Source organism: Schistocerca gregaria, chromosome 2 (assembly GCF_023897955.1).
Source record: "Schistocerca gregaria isolate iqSchGreg1 chromosome 2, iqSchGreg1.2, whole genome shotgun sequence".
NCBI lineage: Eukaryota > Metazoa > Arthropoda > Insecta > Orthoptera > Acrididae > Schistocerca > Schistocerca gregaria.
In genome coordinates, this window is record NC_064921.1 from 748,216,571 (window position 1) to 748,234,752 (window position 18,182).

The 18,182-nt window shown below is 42.7% G+C and overlaps 1 protein-coding gene across 1 annotated transcript in view; it reads right to left on the reverse strand.

The window, feature by feature from the left end:
- Positions 1–1,586: 1,586 nt before the first annotated feature.
- The window catches only part of LOC126334929 (eukaryotic translation initiation factor 4E-binding protein), a 28,812-nt gene continuing 12,216 nt past the window's right edge, over positions 1,587–18,182 (reverse strand). Inside the window, exons 2-3 of the mRNA XM_049997662.1 lie at positions 17,161–17,301; positions 1,587–2,281 (exon numbers count right to left, since the gene is read on the reverse strand). Coding sequence (XP_049853619.1) covers positions 2,229–2,281; positions 17,161–17,301 — 194 coding nt within the window. The 3' untranslated portion in view covers positions 1,587–2,228. The remainder of the gene's footprint in view (positions 2,282–17,160; positions 17,302–18,182) is intronic.

Below are 18,182 nucleotides of genomic sequence, written 5' to 3' on the forward strand. Positions count from 1 at the left end.
GGAACTAGACCTGTTTGCTAGTGAGAGACAGCATCCTGACCATGTTCTTAACAAGTAAAGTGTCTTCAACCAAATCTCTGAAGAACTCATTCCCTGACATTTGTGTTGCTAGTGAGAAGTATTACCAGGTACCATTGAAGATTTGGAAAGATCAACAGTATTGCTATCATCTATGCACCTATTGTGAATGCACAGCATATGGAGCAGTGCACTACTCCCTGGAGGAAAGCCTGCTACTTTGAATAACGTAAGAACTGCAGAAAAGTTGAAGTAAAACTTACCTATGAGTAACTTGCGCCATTTAGCAACGACTGCTGCACTTCACTATCTTCTCACTATAAATTATGCTATCTGCTATTTTATTGAAGTATTTCCATAATTTGCTTCTTTTCATTACTCTAGGTCCGTCCTCATTTCACTTTTGTTACTAACTGTCCCAATCAAAATATAAACTGGGATATGAGAATCTGGACAATTGCATGTTCTCAAAGTGTATGCCATCTTCTGCCTTTATAAGGTCTGTTTTTTCTAACCCTCACAATACACTCAATTTTAAAATGATTTCTGTAATCCTTTTACTTAAAAAAAAATGTTAAATTTTGACCACTCTGAACTGTCAGAAAATGAGTACAACTGAGAATATTTTAAAGAATTGTACTTTTAAATGAAATTCCTTTTAATTTTTTTACATTTGTTTTTATGTTATGTCTGCATGAACAACTCTTAAATTGCTGTGCATCCTATATATGATCAGTTGAAGCAGGCATTGCAGTTTTGGCTCTGGTTATTTTGACATGTTTTGACTTTTTGCAGTACACCAGAATGGAAGGTATATTGTGTTTTTGTTACAACTTCTGTCACTCGTGTTTAATTTCTTAATGTAATAGCTAGTAACTTACTTCCTTTTACTTCTATTGTAGAGTTTGAAGATAGCTCATGCATAGCTGAAACCAGTAATTATATTCAAAAAGCTGTGTGATTGAGACATTATTTAATGCCCTTTTCACTTAAGTTTATACAAAATCAGTAATGATGGGAAATCTGTTTCCTTGGGAGTACTATACATGCTGGTATGATAAAGTGATGCAACAACAGGAATATAAAATTATATTACTTCCACCTATTATATGGTATCAAATCCATCTTAAAAATGAAATTTATCACCCTTAATGTTGAATCTGAAACAGTAAACAATTTGTAAGCTGCAACTAACAGGCTCTCGTCTGTGCAGTAGTAATGAACGAAGGCTGTCCAGTTACTTATCTGCCTGTTTCTGGTCCTGATCTAATGGCTTCAATTTGTTATGACAACAAATATTTACTTTCTCTTGTGTAAGAAATTAATTTACATTTATCAGGACAGTACAAAGCTCCTTTTGAAATAGTATACAGGAATGTTCCTCATGCCATGTTGATAACATTTCTTGTTCTCTTTTCTTTGTTTTTTTTGTATTTTTTTTTTTTTTTTGCATCACCTGAACAATTTGGGATATAAAATGAAATGAGGATCTAGATGGGCAGGGCAAGTAGAACATCTACAATTCTAATGAGATTTGGGTAATAATAATTCAATAAGGCATTTACATGTTCTGTTAAAAATTGCTTTATTGAGATCTGGCTGAGCCTACAATCTCAATTATCACACAATTTGTATTTAAATGCACCCAGTGCACCAAATATTTTACAACCTCCAAATTTGAAGGGCAAGATGGAACATGTGCATACACTTAGGGACTAGTTCCCAGGATGGAGAAAGATTGCAGTCTTACAACAGTGACACATTCTCCTACTGGCAGTTCATATCATAACAGGGCACTCACATATAACTGCAATACAAACATTCATTATCCAGATAATTCCTGCTACCACACAAGCTTCACAATTAATATACCTATTTTGCACTTATATCATTTTTATGTTTTTTCTTGGTGCTTTCTTTAAAGTAGACGTAAAAGTAAGTAAACAGATTAAACAGTAAGGTATTACAAAATTCTGTAATAAAAAGCCACACACTGTACCCCAACTATAAACTGACTTAAGCAGGGCACTCCACATGAACAATACTTTCCATCAGAATACCAGTACCAATCCCTGATCATGAAAGTTGATTGCAAAGTAGCAAGTTGACAGTGCTATAGACAGACAGGGAGAAAACTGTTTCAGTGCAAATAGCATATGGCACTTGGCAGGATGTTGCCTGTCATGTTCTTCCACTATGTCCACAGAGCACTACAACTCAATGGCAAACTGGTCCTGGGGTTCCTCCAGAATGGGTTCCACCTCTGAAACAATATAACAAAAAATTCCAATTTCACATATTTCTAATTACACTCATTGGTAATACTGAAAGCACTTGTGAGGAATATTATAAACATGAGAATGACCAAATATGGAATGAATAAATTTACATTTAAGTATTATTTCATTTAGTAGTGACAGGAAAATATTGCAAAAATAATAAAGCAGAAAATACAGGTTTTTTGGTGAAATAACATGAAATTGGCAAATTTTTTAATATGATTTTGCAAAAATCTGTTACTTTCCCAATAAAAATCTTATACTGAGGATGGCAGTTATTTAATATTTGTAAACAGTGGTTAATGAATGCTGAAATGGTTTCTATTCTCGAGGCTGACATTCATCTTAAAAAAAAAAAAAAGTCCTTTTCACATGTAAAGAACTTTGACATGACGATGAAAATATCACCAAATTTGGCCAAAAATTCAGCACTAAATTTAGCCAAAAAACAACATATATTTTGGCAAGAAACCAAAACCAAATTCAGCAAAAAACTAACAACAAATTTGACATCACCCATGGAATGTAGCGGGAGGGAGAGGCTCAAACGCAATTTGGGGGGGAAAAATCCAGCACAAAATCTGACAAAAGCCAACATCTGATTACATGCTTTTGTGCAATGAATAAGCTTTCTCTTAAGGATAAATTACCCAAAAATATGATTTCATATGAAAGCAGTGAACAAAAATAGACATAGTAGGCTAATATACTGATATATGTTTACCACCAAAATTTGAAACCCTAATAGCATATGTAGCTGAAGTCAAATGTTTCAGCAGATCATCAATATGTTTCTTCCAGTTCGGTTACTCATCAAAGCACACACCCAGATATCTTTAATATTCTGCCTTAATAACAGACTTCTGTTCAAAGGCTATATTTATCAAAGGTGTTAAGCCATACACTCTGTTTTCTCAAAAGTTAGTGAGAGACCATTTGCAGAGAACCTCTTGAAATTTACTGAAAGACTTTATTTACAATTTCCTCAGCTAATTCTTGATTGTTGGATGCGATTACTATGCTTATATCATCATCAGAAAAAATAACTAGCTTTGTATCATCATGAAGATAAGAGTGGCAAGTCATTAACATACAGAGTGATTCAAAAAGAATACCACAACTTCCAAAATCTGTATTTAATCAAACAAACATGATGGAATCTTGGACAATTAATCATTGTGCAGACATTTGAGTGACATCAACCCAATACTCAATCTCGTTATACACTCTCTGGTAGCATTTCCGTAGTAACAGTTCGGATAGCTAGAGTTACTCTTTCGTTTAAGTGGGTATTACATGACAATCTGGTGTGAACAGCACTGGTCTAGCGCGACGGTCATCTAGTGGTAGAACAGGTGAAACTGCAAAAATTAGCACACACATTATCCATGCACCAGAACAAAACTGACATCAATCCACGTATGCACACGAGGTAGCGATAACTCACACATGCACAGAAGGGAGTATGGTAGTGCTTTCTGCTTGCTGTTGGCTTATTGTTAGGTGGCTAGTGGCTAATTTCAGATTTTCAGGTTGGGGATTTTCCGCATTTTTTCAGTACGTAGATTTTCATAAATGCAGAAATTTTTTTTTTCGCAGCTGGCTTTTTTTTTATACTGGCTGTTTATAATGATAAATGGTGATTTTCGATTTCTATTGTACTGCCTTAGCTTATGAAGGCTCATGTTTGATTTGATTTCATCTGTTGCTTTATTTTAGCATGCCGGAAAGAGAAACTGGCAGTGATATGTGAGAACGTCTGTGCGACAGATAAGGACTGCAAAATGATGAGTAGCACATACACAATTTCCAAACTCGGAAAAATAACGCAAGTGCACCTTTAAGTACTGAGCCTTTAAAGATTTGCAAATTGCATGGCATATATCAACAACAACTTTTGAACTGGTGGACTGTGCTATTCTGTGGCTAAAAGCCAAACACTTAAAAGATTCCCCAGTCACCAGGAAACGTAATGTTACAACCAGTCTGCAACATAACAGGGCATGTACCGGTATGTTATTGGTGTGGTCACAAAACACATGAACATATGATTTAATTCCCACTTTTGAGAAGGTGAGAGAGCCTCCCTCATGAATGTGCCACACTTGCTAATTCCATCTTCTATCATAGACAGCAGGTTCTCGAAACAGGCCATGTCCATCCTCACAGGATTCCAAAATCCTTGCGGATCTTCGAGCTTCAGTTCTTTTACAAGCAGTGAATACATTCTCCTGTCTTCATTCCTTCTTTCCAGCCAGGGTCGAACCCAGCAATGTCTGGCTTTTCATTTTCGTCATAGTTCTGCCCTAATCCAAAGATTTACTGTCACTGTCCGGGTAAAATATCCAAAAACAAGTGGGTCCTCCATGTGCAAAATTTTGTATTAAATGAGAATTTAGATACACATATACCTGTGTAACCAAGCACCGTAATATAAAATTAACTGCTGAGTCTGTAATTCAGAAAAGTAATAACCCAAATAAGAGAATAACAATTACTTAATAAATGATAATAAACGACAATTTCTTATTAAATAGGAACATTGAGCTCACAGAAATAATTTGAAGGAATGATGTTCCAATATATCATACGGCCTAGATTTTCGCACGGTAGAACGAAAAACTTTATAAGAGATCAGACAGTTCTGTTTGCGTTTCGCATGTTATTACCGTCTACTGCGCATGTGCACCAGGTATATCCCAAGTGGATGGTGTGATAGGTCTAAGTGAGCCAGTATGTAGTTACAGATATGCCCACTTGGGGCGCTGGTGCAGAAGTGTGCGGTTTTGGCGCATCATGTAATAGGGGCATTAGTTCCTCCATGTTAGCTGGTAGAGGTGGTTGAAACACCATATCTTTAACTTTCGATGGGGGCGGGGGAAGAAACACCATACAGGACACTGAGGTCAGGGCTTCTTGGAGATCAGTGGTGAAGTTTTCTGTCATGAGCTGCCTAGTGGCCAATCCACTGCTGTGGGTACCTTTCATTTAGATAGGCACGGACAGATAAGTGCCAATGGATTGGTGCCCTATCCTGTTGCAATATCCTGTTGCTTCTTCGAGTTGAGGGAAAAACCAATTCTGCAACATTCCCAGACAGGTACCTTCAAAGAAAAAAGGACCAAAAACTTTACTGGCTGAAATGGTGCAGAAAACATTAACCTTAGATGAACAACATTCATGGTGGCTTCTGTCCCATGGGTTGTCAGTGCCTCATGTACAGACACTGTGCCGACTGACTTTCCCTGATGTGTGAAATGTTTTATCATTAAGCACTAGCTTTGAAATGAACCGGTCAATTGTTTCCATTTGCTCAAGGACAAACTCACAGAACTAGATTCTTTCCACCTTATCAGCTTTGGAAAAGTCTTGAACCAATTGTAGACAATAAGGTTTCCATCACTAATCTTTTCCTTAGGACCCACCAAATGGCTGGTTGCAGAATTTTCAGTTCTCTGCTAGCTCAGTGGGTTGATTTTCCTGGATTGCAAGCAAATGCTTTCTGAATAAAGCCAACATTTTCTTCACTCGTGCATGGCTGTCCAGAACTTTTCCCTTTGCACGAACACCCTTTCTTTGTGAATTGTTTAGACCAACATACAATACAGTACCTATCAGGAGGTTGAACACCATACTTGGTTCACAATGCATGCTGAACAAATGTAATTGATTCACTTCTGCCATACTGAATAACACAAAACACTTTTTGTTGAGCAGTTACCATCCTTGCACTAACAACATAAATGAAGGTTATGTGGCTGACAGCGCTCCTAGTGAGCAAATGAGCAACCAAATGAAACTTCAGAGCTTCCCTCAATTGACAACAGAAAGAGTGCAGCTCCCCTTTTCTTCCACAGAGTTTTCGATTTTCAAAGTTGCGATATTCTTTTTGAATCACCCTGTGTATTAAGAATACAGGACACCATTCTTGATACCTTTCCAGTTAGAGGACTCTGCCCATTTTTACATGTTACATGTACTGTTAATTTCAACCTTCTGCATTCTTTCCATTAGATATGATCTGAACATTTATGCACAGTCCCACTCATACAATATTTAAGCTTATCTAAAAGAATTTCATGATCCACACAGACAAAAACCTCTGAGAGATCACTAAAATCCCAATGGGTGATGTTCAGTTATTAACAACATTTACTATTTGACCAGTGAAAGCATATATAGCATTTTCTGTTGAAAAGCCTTTCTGAAAACCAAACTGACATTTTGTTAGTACTTCATTTTTACAAACATGGAAGCTACACTTGAATATGTTGCTATTTCAAGAATTCTGAATAAAGCTGTCAGAAGTAAGATTGGGGAAGTAGTTTTTAGCATCAGACCTACTTCCCTTTCTGTGCAATGGTTGAACAGCCTATCCGGAAAAGTGTCCTGTTTCAGTGAACTGCTACATACAGAGTCCCAATTATTGAAATATATGACATAAAATCATCATAAGTTTTGAACGGTTTGCGTTAGGACATTCAAAATGCGCAGTTGGCCATGGGACACAATGGGAATTAGTATGCTTATGGTTGGTTGGTTTTGTGATCAAGCCCACTTTTATTTGGATGGGTTCATCAATAAGCAAAATTGGTGCATTTGGGGGACTGAGAAACCGCATTTCACAATCGAGAAGACTCTTCACCCTTAACGGGCTACTGTCGTGTGCAATATCCAGTCAAGAAATAAGATGATTTCATCCCCACTTTCCAAAACGACTCTTGATTTCGACAACATGTGGTTCACGCAAAACAAAGTTCTACCCCATGAAAGCAGCTGAATGTTTGGTATTCTGGAGGAGCACTTTAGGGACCGCATTCTGGCTCTGGGATACCCAGAGGCCACTGGCATGTGCCTCAATTGACCACCATATTCTCCAGATCTGAACACATGCGAGTCCTTTTTGTGGGCTACATTAAATACAAGTTATATAGCAATAACCCCAAAACCACTGCTGAGCTGAAAACAGCCATTCAGATGGTCATTGACAGCATCAATATTCCGACACTTCAGCAGGTCATGCAGAATTTCACTATTCATCTACGCCACATCATCGCCAATGATGCCAGGCATATCGAACATGTCATAACCTAAATCAGAATGTCTGTAGTGACGTTTAGATATTGAATGAAGGGTAAGTGCAGTGTAGTTTGTAACTAATTTATGTTTTCTTTTCCATACAGTTCAATAATTGTCACCCTGTATGTGGCTTTTTTTTTTGTGGTTTTAGGGCGCACAACTACAATGGTCATCAGCGCCCTGACTAATTTAGGAATGTACCGCGAGGCACAAGGTTAAAACAGCAACTAAAAGAGACAACACTATAAAAGATGTATTAACAGACATAGGATTAAAAAACTAGAGCATAATCAAACGTCCTTAGACAGGTGTGTCAAGTTGATAAAACGAAGAACGCGAGCAACAGCTCCTGGGTCATCCGCTAAAATGGCATCCAGAGTACATGGCAGGCCAAGATCAAGACGCAGCGTAGTAAAATCTGGACAGGACGTTAAAATGTGGCGGACCGTCAGCAATTGCCCACATGGACAGAACAGCGCAGGCGCTGCCATCAGCAGATGGCGATGGCTGAACTGGCAGTGTCCAATTTGTAGCCGGGCCAAAACGACCTCCTCCCGCCGAGAAGGACGTGAGGAGGACGTCCAAGCTATGGGAAGAGGTTTCAAGGCCCGAAGCTTGTCCCTAAGTGCAGCCCAATCGGCATGCCACAGCGATAAAATGCACCAACAAATGATCGTGCTACAATCTGATGAAGGGACACAACAAGAAGCCGTCCGAGGCTGGAGGACCACAGCCTTGGCCGCGGCATCTGCAGCTTCTTTCCCAGCGATACCGACATGGCCAGGAACCCACATAAAGCTAACTGGAGACCCGTCGTCCACCAGCTGCTGAAGAGAGCGTTGGATCCGGTGCACGAAAGGGTGAACAGGATACGGATCACTGAGGCTCTGGATGGCGCTCAGAGAATCGGAGCAGATGACATAAGCAGAATGTTGGTGGCGGCAGACGTAAAGAACAGCTTGGTAGAGGGCAAAGAGCTCAGCTGTGAAGACCGAACAATGGCCATGTAGCCGGTATTTGAAACTTTGTGCCCCGACAATAAAAGAACACCCGACCCCGTCATTGATCTTAGAGCCATCCGTATAAATGAAGGTCATATTAATGAACTTCAAACAAAGTTCGACAAAACGGGAGTGGTATACTGAACCGGGGGTAATCTCCTTTGGGAGCGAGCGGAGGTCAAGGTGAACGCGAACCTGAGCCTGGAGCCAAGGTGGCGTGTGGCTCTCGCCCACTCTGAAGGTTGCAGGGAGTGAAAAATCAAGGTGTTTAAGGAGGCGACAAAAGCGAACTCCAGGGGGTAGCAGGGCAGAGACATACAATCCGTATTGACGGTCAAGAGAGTCGTCAAAAAAGGAACGATACGATGGGTGGTCGGGCATTGACAGAAGCCGACAGGTGTAACTACAAAGAAGCATATCGCACCGGTAGGTAAGTGGCAATTCACCGGCTTCAGCATGAAGACTCTCGACGGGACTCCGATTGCAAGTCGTAAACCCCGATGTTGTATGGAGTTGAGGCGGCGTAAGATGGACGGCCGTGCTGAGGAGTATACAAAGCACCCATAATCCAGCTTGGAGCGGACGATCGACCGATATAGGCGAAGTAGGACGGTTCGATCCGCTCCCCACGACGTGCCACTGAGAACACGGAGGACAATTAGAGAACGGGTACAACGGGAAGCCAAATATGACACATGTGGAGACCAACTAAGTTTCCTGTCAAAAGTAAGACCTAAAAATTTTGTTGTCTCCACGAATGGCAGAGCAACGGAGCCGAGTCATAAGGAAGGTGGGAGAAACTCTTTGTAGCGCCAGAAGTTAATACAGACAGTTTTCTCGGCAGAAAAACGGAAGCCATTGGCGACACTGCAGGAGTAAAGACGGTCAAGAGAACGCTGAAGAGTGTGCTCCAGAAAACATGTACGCTGCGCGCTGCAATAGATGGTAAAATCGTCCACGAAAAGGGAGCCTGATACATCATCTGGGAGGCAATCCATTATTGGATTGATCGCTATGGCGAAGAGAGCGACGCTCAAAAGGGAGCCCTGTGGCACCCCATTTTCCTGGCGAAAGGTGTCTGACAGGACAGAACCCACACGTACCCTGAACTGTCGATCCATTAAAAAGGAACGAATAAAAAGAGGGAGGCGACCGCGAAAGCCCCATGTATGCATGGTGCGGAGAATGCCCGCCCTCCAACAGGTGTCGTAAGCCTTCTCCAAATCAAAGAACACAGCCGCTGTCGGCCGCTTCCGCAAGAAGTTATTCATAATGAAGGTCGACAGGGTAACCAGATGGTCAACAGCAGAGCGGCGCCTACGAAATCCACATTGTACATTGGTAAGTAGGCGTCGAGATTCGAGCAGCCAAACCAACCGAGAGTTAACCATTCGCTCCATCACCTTACGGACACAGCTGGTAAGCGAGATGGGTCGATAACTGGAAGGCAAGTGCTTGTCCTTCCCCGGCTTAGGAATCGGTACAACAATAGACTCGCGCCAGCATGTGGGAACATGTCCCTCAATCCAGATGCGACTGTAAGTACGAAGAAGGAAACCTTTACCCGCAGGAGAAAGGTTCTTCAGCATCTGAATATGAATAGAATCAGGCCCCGGAGCGGAGGACCGTGACCGGGCAAGTGCATTTTCAAGTTCCCGCATGGTGAATGGGGCATTGTAGTTTTCACAATTCGAGGAGTGGAAATTAGGTGGCCGAGCCTCCTCTGCCTGCTTTCGGGGGAGGAAGGCAGGGGGGTAATGAGTGGAGCTCGAAACCTCTGTGAAAAAGCGGTCGAAGGCATTGGAGACATCCTCAGGGGCCACAAGGACGTCATTCGCGACCGTCAAGCCAGAAACTGGTGAGTGGACCTTAGTGCCAGATAGCCGGCGCAGGCTACCCCATACAACAGAAGGAGTAAAACTGTTGAAACGTGCTTGTGAAAGCAGCCCAGCTGGCTTTCTTGCTTCCTTTAAAACTACGACGACACTGCGCACGTAATCGTTTGTAAGTGATACAATTCGCCACTGTAGGGTGATGTTTAAAGGTGCGTAAAGCACGTCGACGAGCATGTAAGGCATCTCTACATGCTGCGGTCCACCAGGGGACCGGTACGCGGCGTGGAGAAGAAGTAGTGTGAGGGATGGAATATTCAGCAGCAGTGAGAATGACTTCCGTGATGTGTGCGGCCTGACTATCGCAGCTTGTGAAGATTTGATCCTGAAAGGTCGCCCTGGAAGTGAAGAGCCCCCAGTCTGCTTTGGAGATGTTCCAACTAGTTGAGCACGGAGAGGGGGTATGATGCAGGAGAGGATAACACAATATCATCCCGGACCAGCAACATAACCCCTCCATGAGCCGGAATACCTGCCACAGGGGGTAAGTCAAAACGCTCAGAGGTGTAGTGTGCCAAGGCAATTTGATCGCATGGGCGTAGCTTCGTTTCCTGGAGGGCTACGACGAGAGGACGGTGCGAGCGGAGCAGCAATTTCAAGACCTCTCGGTTGGAACGAATGCTGCGAATATTCCAGTGAATAAGTGCATCATGAGAAGAAGAAGATGCAAGAAGGGGTCATCGAGAAGGGCGCTGAGGGCCCGGCTTCGAGCGAGCACTGCCGCCACTAGCAGGAGGCTGACAGTTATCGTCCATTTGTTCTATAGGTTCATCGGCCATCTTGTGAAGATGGCCAGAAGGGGGAGCTTCCTCTGCTGGTGAACGGCCTGATGTTCGGCTACCAGCGGTGCGGCCAGGCAAAACGGATGACGGCCTGGGGCGGCAACCGCTGGGGGGCACAGGAGGAGAAATGCGCCGTGGCGGGGAAGGAGAACTGTGCTTCCTATGAGCCTCCTTGGAAGGCCGTTTTGTGGAAGGATTGGTCGATGACTGAGGGTTCGAGGTACGTAGAAGGTCTGCACGAGACGGTTCTTTCTTGAAGGCCCATGCTTCTGACTTCTGGGCCTTCGTCCTGGCAGAAGCTGATAAAGGTGCTTGTGTCGGACGGGCAACGGGAGGAAGAGGAGACGTCGACCGGGTGATCTTAGCACTGGCCGAATGGACGACCGTAGTGCTGAAGGTCAGATCGCATGTCTGCGTCGCCACCTCCCTGGTAGTCCGAGGAGAGGCGAGGACAGTACTGTACTTCCTCGCCGGGAGCAACGTGGGCTTCCTGCTAGCGAATAGCTTGCGAGCACCAGAGGTGGAGACTTTCTCTTTGACCCGAATTTCTTGGATACAGCGTTCTTCCTTGTAGATGGGACAGTCGCGGGAGGACGCTGCATGGTCACCGCAACAGTTCACACAACGAGGAGACAGAGGTGGACAGTCACCCTCATGGGCAGCCCTGCCACAAGTCACACATGTTGCCGCATTGGAACAAGAATGGCGAGTGTGATTGAAACACTGACACTGGTAGCAGCGCGTAGGTGTCGGGACATAGGGGCGAACAGAAATAACCTCGTAGCCCGCCTTGATGCGTGACGGCAGTTGAACACTGTCAAAGGTCAAGAAAAGTGTCCGGGTAGGTACAAGGTCATTGTTGACCTTTTTCATGACCCTATAGACAGCCGTCACGCCCTGCTCAGCGAGGAAAGACTGAATCTCCTCGTCATTCAATCCGTCGAGTGATCTAGTATAGACCACTCCACGAGACGAATTCAAAGTGCGGTGAGCCTCCACCCGGACAGGGAACGTGTACAGGAGTGTGGTCCAAAGCAGTTTTTGTGCCTGAAAGGCGCTCTCAGTTTCTAGTAACAAGGTACCATTACGCAACCTGGTACAAGACTTGACAGATCCGGTTATGGCATCTACGCCCTTCTGGATAACCAAAGGGTTGACAGAGGAAAAATCCTTTCCGTCCTCACATCGAGAAACTACGAGGAACTGTGGGGCAGGCGGTAGTACTTTTGTCACTGGTGGCTGGTCAAGTTTCCGTTTGTGGGCAGAAGTCGAGAGAGAAGAAGAAGAGAAATCCATTGCGGAGGAATCCCCCATGACTGCCAGCGTCTCCGATGGCGTGCTCCTTCCTTGTGGGAACCCTCTCAGAGGGCACTCCCGCCTTAGGTGATTGTTCACACCTCCCGAGGAACGGACGGAGGGACCAATCGGCACGGTCGGAAGGTGTCAGCTCAGGCAATCACCCCTCCCTGGGCCTGGCCTTTACCAGGGGGTACGTGCGTGCCTTACTTGTCTACCCAGGGCGGGGAATTACGTGTTACCCCGTCACCGGCTACGCGTGCGAACGTGTGGGTCGGCCTTCAGGCACGCACAGGGAGGAAGGAAGAAGAGGAAAAAGAAAGGAGAGAGGGAAAGAAAGGACATACTGTCTCAAACACCGAAGCGGAGACCAGAGAAGGCAAGAGAGGAGAAGGCAAGAGAGGAGAAGGCAAGAGAGGAGAAGGCAAGAGAGGAGAAGGCAAGAGAGGAGAAGGCAAGAGAGGAGAAGGCAAGAGAGGAGAAGGCAAGAGAGGAGAAGGCAAGAGAGGAGAAGGCAAGAGAGGAGAAGGCAAGAGAGGAGAAGGCAAGAGAGGAGAAGGCAAGAGAGGAGAAGGCAAGAGAGGAGAAGGCAAGAGAGGAGAAGGCAAGAGAGGAGAAGGCAAGAGAGGAGAAGGCAAGAGAGGAGAAGGCAAGAGAGGAGAAGGCAAGAGAGGAGAAGGCAAGAGAGGAGAAGGCAAGAGAGGAGAAGGCAAGAGAGGAGAAGGCAAGAGAGGAGAAGGCAAGAGAGGAGAAGGCAAGAGAGGAGAAGGCAAGAGAGGAGAAGGCAAGAGAGGAGAAGGCAAGAGAGGAGAAGGCAAGAGAGGAGAAGGCAAGAGAGGAGAAGGCAAGAGAGAAGAGTAAGTAATACAGCGAGATGGAGAAGAACAAAGAAAGGAACCAACCAAAGGAAGGAAGAAACCAGAAGAAGTGAAAAACCAAAATGAACGCAAATATAGGTCGTGAAACCGTCCGTCTCCGGACGCAGGCGCTAACTACCCCCTTGAGGGGGAGGGACTCCATTTAGTCGCCTCTTATGACAGGCAGGAATACCTCGGGCCTATTCTAACCCCCGGACCCGCAGGGGGGCTGTATGTGGCTGAGAATCGTACTTATCTGTTGGGAACAAACTTTTAGTACTCTGTTGGAAATACAATTAATTCAACACGAGCTGAAATAACTACTCCACCCAAAGCAGGATGTAGGTCACACAAAGCAAAAAGGTGTGAAAAACTGACATGTTCTACATCATTACAAAATGTCATATTCATTAACTATGGAACAAGTATTAATGTAATGTAATCCATCTGAATGTGGCGTCTTATCATCACAAACTGTTTTCGCATGAACAATATTTGTGAAGAGATGAGACTATCTACCAATATATGCATACATGGAAACAGAGGTGGAATAGGTTCAAGAAAGACAAATTTAAACATATGATTGATCTTTCAGTTGCGATGAAAAGAAAAATGTAAAAGGCTATGCCGTGCATAATATGGAATGGGAAAAGACATTTAAACACTGTATCAGGAAACAGAGAAACGTGTAGTTCCAAATTTTGGTGGAGTGGTAGGAGAGAATGTCATGAGCAACATACTGTAAATCCTGTCCAGTGGTATGTGAGCATGCGTGTAGGAGGTTGTTTGAAGGTAACTTTTTATCATTTTCTTTAATATTTCAAAAACCACTGATTGTAACAAAAATGTTTCCCAATACAAAATTAAACTGCATTAACTATCTTAGAAAAAAAGGGTCCTCTTTATTTTTTCTCTAGAATTAATAGTTTCTGCATTGTAGTGATGGAAAAAGTACATATTATTAAAGACAGTTTTAATGGCATAAAATTAATGTTAAGTAGGTGGTAGGTTAAGAACAAATATTAACTGTGTGTACCACATCTAAGTGCAGCAGTGCCATATTAAGGGATAAAATGTGTTTTGATGGTGAAACACCGTTGAGGGGGGAGGGTAGAAATGCAAGGGAAAGTAGGCCACCTGATTGTTGTCATGTACTTGCTCCTTCGTAGGTCTGTAAATGGTAGAGCAAGAAGGTGATCCCACAGTCTACCCTGCTATGTCACAAGTAGGAACTACAGGGTGTTTCACGAAGTTATACTGATCTTCTGCAGTGAACCTTGATCCTCCGCAACGGGCCTTAGGAATTACTGGCAACACAATGTGCAGACATGCCCAGGGGGTATTTATTTTACACAAAATGCATTAACACTAAATGGAACACAGATACTAATGCATAAGGACAGACTATTTATTTATTTATGCACACTGTTGTACACTGCTGTAGAGGAAAGTGATTCTTAGTTATCCAGTGTGGCAGCTGTAGCAACTTCCCCCACCAAAAGTGCTGCTGACCGTTTGTTTTGCACACAGACTATACCTCCCCAAAATTTACGTGCAGATCTTTTAGCTGATTGGATAAAAATAACTTCACTAAGCTCGTGTTTGTACAGTGAAGTTACTTTCAGTTTATTAGTACTTATTTGCAGTTGTTAAATGAGCTGTTATGTAAAAAAGGAGAATAGCTGGAGCTGTCAACTGTCTACCATACTGAAGAGCCTGTCACAAGTGTAACATGCTGTCAGTTTCATTGTCTCCAGTACCACTGGCTGGAATACTTTCACAGCACTCCCTGACATCTGAAGAGGCCCAGAGGCTTAAATTGTCTCCCTCTGCAGCAGATGTAGGTCACCTAGGTGTTAAATAACTTCAGCTGTATCACTGTAAGTCATGACAATGCTTTCCAGCAGTTTATTGTTCCAGACACGAACATAATCAGTCCCATTCCACCAGATATACTCACACCCCATCTTGGAAGATATACTGTGCATGTGTAATAAGTGATTCCACTCAGTGTAGCCATATTTAAAGTGCACACAACTACTGAATGGAAGAGATTTATACAGTCTACCAGTAACACAATTAATGGTGAGAGAAGTGCAGTATCTTCCTGATCAAACATTAATTCACTATCAAGCAACAAAAACATTAGATGACTTCACAAAATGCTCTCAATAATAGACAGCAGTGAGGTGCTACAATTACCAATCCCATCCTTTTCCCACCAACACAACATGATCCTTACAAATTACACACTTCTCTCAGCCATTGTTTACAGGAACACATTTTGCATAAAAGCTGACTTACCAGCTGTAAATAAGTATTTATTTAATAGACTGAAAATAACTCCACTAGATTAACAGTAGCTCAGTGGTGTTATTTTATCTACTCACATAATAGAACTGGACAGGAAATGCTGGATAGTTAATAGTGTCTGCAAAATGAAAAGCAAGCAGCACTTATGGAAAGAGAAGTTGCTTTCCTGAAAGAAACCTACAATAGTTGTATGGGATGACTATGAATCGATTTCCCCTCTAGCAGTGTAGAACAGTGTTTATGGATTCTGTCCATCATATGTGTGTCTTGTGTTAGTATCTGTATAGCATGTAGTCCTAATGCATTTTTTGGAAAGTAAACATCCCCAGGTATGTCTGTGTACTACATTGCCAAAGGTACACAATGGAGGATCGGTATAACTCTGTTAAGCAGCCTGTAGTTGCTTCTTGTGACATAGTGGGGTAGATAAGAGTAGGAAATCATATGCTTGCTCTTCCAGTTGCACACCTATGAGGAGGCAAGTACACTACATGACCACAATCAAGTGGCATATCTTCCTCCACACTTCTATCCTCCAAAAAATTATGAAACTGACCTTTAACATACCCACTGGCCAGGCTTTCCCCCTACACTTATTCATAAACCTGCAACTAAGCCAATTTTTCACTAATTTCCTTTCACTGACTGGACTACTACACTAACAGCTCCAGAGTACCTCTTTGAGGTGGGGGGAGGGGGGGGGGGTGTAGTACAGAGATGGAGCAGAGTGTGGTGGTGGGAACAAAGTGAAAGAGTGGAAGAAGCATGAAAATAAATAAGAAAGAGGAAAAACAAGAGTTGTGATTATGAAGGCTTTCCAAGCATAATAACTGATACTATTCTTCTCGGGTGTGCAGCCGGGTCATAACGTCATCTTGACACAATATTTCAGTGGTCCACCTGGCCGCCATCTTCAGGTGAGAGTGCTGGTAACAATCTCGCCGGAGGATTCATACAGTTCGCGCGAGATCGTGTTCCAGCACTCTCACCTGAAGATGGTGGCCAGGTGGACCGCTGAAATATTGTGTCAAGGTGACGTTATGATTCAGCTGCACACCCGAGAAGAATATTATCAAAAACAAGAGTTGTTTATAAGACATTACCTTGGAATAATACTCAGAGTGGGTAGTGGGGGCAAAGGAAGGGAATTTATAGCAGTTAGCATTAACAATGGATCTCAAATGTGCCTGGGTCAAGGTATCCCAGACAATGACATGTTTAACTCCTTAGAATTTACTAGGAAAATTCTGAAAATCTGAAAAGACAATCACTGACAAAGAACTACTGTAATATTAATTTCATTAGAAAAAATATTTACAGGCTTACAAGAAATGGTTTGCAGCGAGAAATCTTGTGCCATACTGTAGTGTCCTTCATACAGTTCATGCACAATTCATTGGTATAAAACTATGAGTTACAGCACATAGAGGGCTATATAAGTGGAAATTGTAACCACACTGTAGATGTGATATGAACTGAAAGAACAGTTGGCAGTATACTTTAGTATCGTTTTCCATGTGTTCCACAACACAGTGTAACTTAAATCTATAAGTGAAAATGTTTAAACACTTCTTACATGAAAGCATAATTCAACCATTCATGCTACACACTCGTACGTACATAAATCTGAGATTATCACAAACCTGATTTGATGTCATCCTTAGGGACATTTGCTCCCTTGATGAGGTCACTTGGAATACTTGAGAGGTTCTTTGGTGGTGTGCGCGCCAATGGGGAGTTCCTCAGCTGCATCAGGAATGCCCTGTCATACACAATTCTTGTGCCTGAAACAAACAGCAGATATAATAGATGTGATTTTCTTTTACTCTGCATTTTCAAACTATATGAAGGGCATCATGAACTACGTGATTGTCAGATGCTTTAAGAGTATTATGGCTAAAATGCGATTTAAGGGTTGGCTGGCTATTCTGAGTGAAGCAGTTTCATGTATGTGCAAAGGTGACTAAAGGCATCACGCAGCATGTCTCCAAAGACTTTCACTAGATTACAAACACACTACAGTTCTAAAACTTTACTGAATCTAGAATTTCTGAAAGTAGGAACATTCAGAAGTAATCTAGTTTTAGTAAGCGACTTACTTTCCAAAAATAAGGTTCTTCGAAAATTGATGTATTGCCTGCTGGCTTCTGTCTCTGTTTCTTCGACTGACATCTGTTTAACAATTTTTGTGACGTTTCATCAGCAAAAGTGGCTGGCGTTGTTAAAGGTTAATCCTACATTGCTGGTGGCAGACTTTGCCACACATGTGCTGGTGAAATATGAGGAAAATAGTTGAACAAACCTTGGTCTCAGAACCTAAGACAGAAACCTACAGGCAATATGTCAGCAAATATGCATGACATTTTCAATTCGTAAAGTGTTATTTTAAGATCCGGACAATTCAACATATGACTATATTAGCCAAATTAAGATGGTGTGGTACATCTTTGATGGAATTTCCATTTTAGTAGTTTCATCTGCATCCTACAAAACAATATTTCATTAAAATCAAATGACACTGCAAGTGTAATGATGAGTACATTGATGAAACTGAACTGAAACGTGTATTACCATTTGTATAAATATTTAAGTATTGAAGAGTGTTCTGGGCTTTGTTCACTCCTGCCCCGGTTGTGAAGCAGTTGTGCACAATGTTCATCCATGA